This window comes from Acanthisitta chloris, unplaced genomic scaffold, assembly GCF_000695815.1.
Source record: "Acanthisitta chloris isolate BGI_N310 unplaced genomic scaffold, ASM69581v1 scaffold14817, whole genome shotgun sequence".
Taxonomy (NCBI): domain Eukaryota; kingdom Metazoa; phylum Chordata; class Aves; order Passeriformes; family Acanthisittidae; genus Acanthisitta; species Acanthisitta chloris.
Window position 1 is genome coordinate 1 of NW_008684394.1, and position 2823 is coordinate 2823.

Consider the following 2823-nt stretch of genomic DNA (forward strand, 5'->3'; position numbering starts at 1 on the left):
CTGGGGCACCACATCCTTTTGGTACCATATTTCCAGGGCACCACATCCCTGGGGTACCACATCCCTGGGGCACAACATCCGTGGGGTACAACATCGTTTTGGAACCACATCTCCAGAGCACCACATCCCTGGGGTACCACATCCCTGGGGCACCATATCCCTGGGGCACCACATCCCTGGGCTCCACATCCTTGGGCACCACATCCCTGGGCACCACATCCCTGGAGTACCACACCCCTGGGTATCACACCCCACTCCCTCATCTCCCCCAGGTCTGCGATGCAGCACTGCCGGTTGCTTTTCACCAGGATGTTTCTGCTCTTCAGGTCACGGTGGGCAATGGCAGGTTTGCCCTGAGTGCCAAAGATCTCCACGTGAAGGTGGACGAGGCCACAGATGATGGAGGAGGCCAGGCCCAGGCAGGTCTCCACATCCAGGGCTGTTCTCTGCAGGTAGTCATACAGTGAGCCGTTCTCGTGGTAGTGGGTGATGAGCCACAGCTGAGTGCTGGAGTTCCTCGACGTCATGTCCGAGGCGATAAAACCTGGACAGGGAAAAGAGCTGAGCCCAGGGAGCCACAGTGCAGCCATCCCAGCCCTCCTGGCTCTCTCTGGCCCCTCACTCACCCAGGATGTTGTCGTGCCGTAGGAGACATCCCTGGGGCACCATATCCCTGGGGCACCACATCCCTGGGCTCCACATCCTTGGGCACCACATCCCTGGGCACCACATCCCTGGAGTACCACACCCCTGGGTATCACACCCCACTCCCTCATCTCACCCAGGTCTGCGATGCAGCACTGCCGGTTGCTTTTCACCAGGATGTTTCTGCTCTTCAGGTCACGGTGGGCAATGGCAGGTTTGCCCTGAGTGCCAAAGATCTCCACGTGAAGGTGGACGAGGCCACAGATGATGGAGGAGGCCAGGCCCAGGCAGGTCTCCACATCCAGGGCTGTTCTCTGCAGGTAGTCATACAGTGAGCCGTTCTCGTGGTAGTGGGTGATGAGCCACAGCTGAGTGCTGGAGTTCCTCGACGTCATGTCCGAGGCGATAAAACCTGGACAGGGAAAAGAGCTGAGCCCAGGGAGCCACAGTGCAGCCATCCCAGCCCTCCTGGCTCTCTCTGGCCCCTCACTCACCCAGGATGTTGTCGTGCCGGAGGAGGACTGTGTTGTAGATCTCTGTCTCGCGGAACCACGACTGCTCATCGCGGGAGGAGAAGATCTTCACAGCCACACTCTCCCCGTGCCACACGCCTCGCCACACCTCACCATAGCGCCCTTTACCTGCCATGGCCACAGTGCTGTGTCACACAGCCCCTCTGGCCCCCAGCACCCTCCTCACACCCAGCATGACACACCTGGATCCCATGTGGAAGAGTGATGAAACGGCACTGGGTCCATTGACCTTGGCCAACATCCACTCACCCACCCACCCACTCTCTGCCCCACCATCAGTAGGACGTGGTGAGAACTTGGGGTTCCTATGGGCCTTGGGATGACACAGCTATGTCCAACCCCCTCCTGGGTCTGAAGTTGTGGTCCCATTGCCCAAGCACCATCTGGAGGGGCCAGAGCAGCTTCCCCTGAATGTGGCCCCTCTCCTTACCCACACACTCCACGAGGGTGATCTGCCGAGCCACTGTGCGCTGGACGAGGAAGGGCAGCCCCGAGCCACTGCCAGTGGTGCAGTCATCATTCAGCAAGTCCTGCACGGGGTGACCATGGGGTCAGCACGGTGGCCACCACACCCTCCCACACCTTGGGGGCATTTGGGGTCCCTCCTGGAGCTCACCCACCTCTAAGGTGCTGTCTCCCACCATGGATGCCTTCAGCATGAGGTCTGTGTCGCTGAAATCGCTTTGCTTGTGGCGCTGCTGGGCCACCTTCCAGCAGAAGAGCCCTGTGAGTGCCACGAGGACGAGGAGGGCAAGCAGCGGGACGAAGATCATCAGGAGGAGGTTGGGCAGGGAAGGTGTCTTTCCCAGAGTATCTTCCCCTGGGTGGGTGAAACAACGGATTGGAGCATGAAGGTGGACCTGGGAGGGCGGAGGTCTTGGGACTTGGGCTGGGATTTAGGGAAGGTGGAGGTCCCAGGTCTTGGGCTTGGACCTGGGAAAGGTGGAGGTCTCTGCATGGCTCAATCCCATGGACAGCAGCTCTGCAGGCACAGCCCAAGAAGGGACACCTGAGAACATCATGCTGTCCCTGTCCAGCTGGGAAAGGTGACCCTTGAGGTGCTGAGTGAGGATGGGGATGATTTGGAGACTCAACCACTTCTCCAGTCCTGTGGAGAGCTCTGCCCCTCTCCCCCGTGCCCCTGTACCTTGCAGGAAGATCTCCAGCTTGGCGTTGCACATGTTGGAGTAGCAGCACTTCATGCCGTACTGCTCCATCACGGGGGTCTGACACTGCTCCAGGAGGTTCTGGGAGAAGCAGCCTCGGTGCTGGGTGATGGTGCCCTCCTCCCTTTTCTTGCTGACAAAGCACACCTCGCCCGTGCAGGTGGGCTGGCTGCAGTGGGGCACATCACAGGCACACAGCAGCTCCTCTGTGGGCACAAGGAGAGGACACACTGTGCCATGGGGCCACTGGTGGCTTTGGGGCACACTGGTGGCTTTGGGGACAGAGACATTGTCCTAAAGACTCCAGAACCAAATTTGGAGGGCAGGCAGCCTGGAACCATCACAGTCCAGCAGAGGAAAGCAACTGTGTGTGCCCAGGACAGGGAGCCCATCCTAACAACTCCTGGAAAATCACTTGCTTCTGTCTGGGAGCCAAGTGCCAGCCCCAAACCTGGGGGTCACCTGTCCCCACACCCCTG

General features: G+C 59.8%; 1 protein-coding gene across 1 annotated transcript; it reads right to left on the bottom strand.

The window, feature by feature from the left end:
* Nucleotides 1–250: 250 nt before the first annotated feature.
* LOC103806620 (serine/threonine-protein kinase receptor R3-like) lies at nucleotides 251–2380 on the bottom strand (the record flags this gene model as incomplete). The annotated part of the gene is made up of 6 exons (XM_009079329.1): nucleotides 2326–2380; nucleotides 1799–1998; nucleotides 1609–1708; nucleotides 1140–1286; nucleotides 782–1057; nucleotides 251–544 (listed from the first exon to the last, which is right to left on the bottom strand). Coding segments are annotated over exons 1-6 (1072 nt in total), but the record flags the coding sequence as incomplete, so codon positions are not given.
* Nucleotides 2381–2823: the final 443 nt, after the last annotated feature.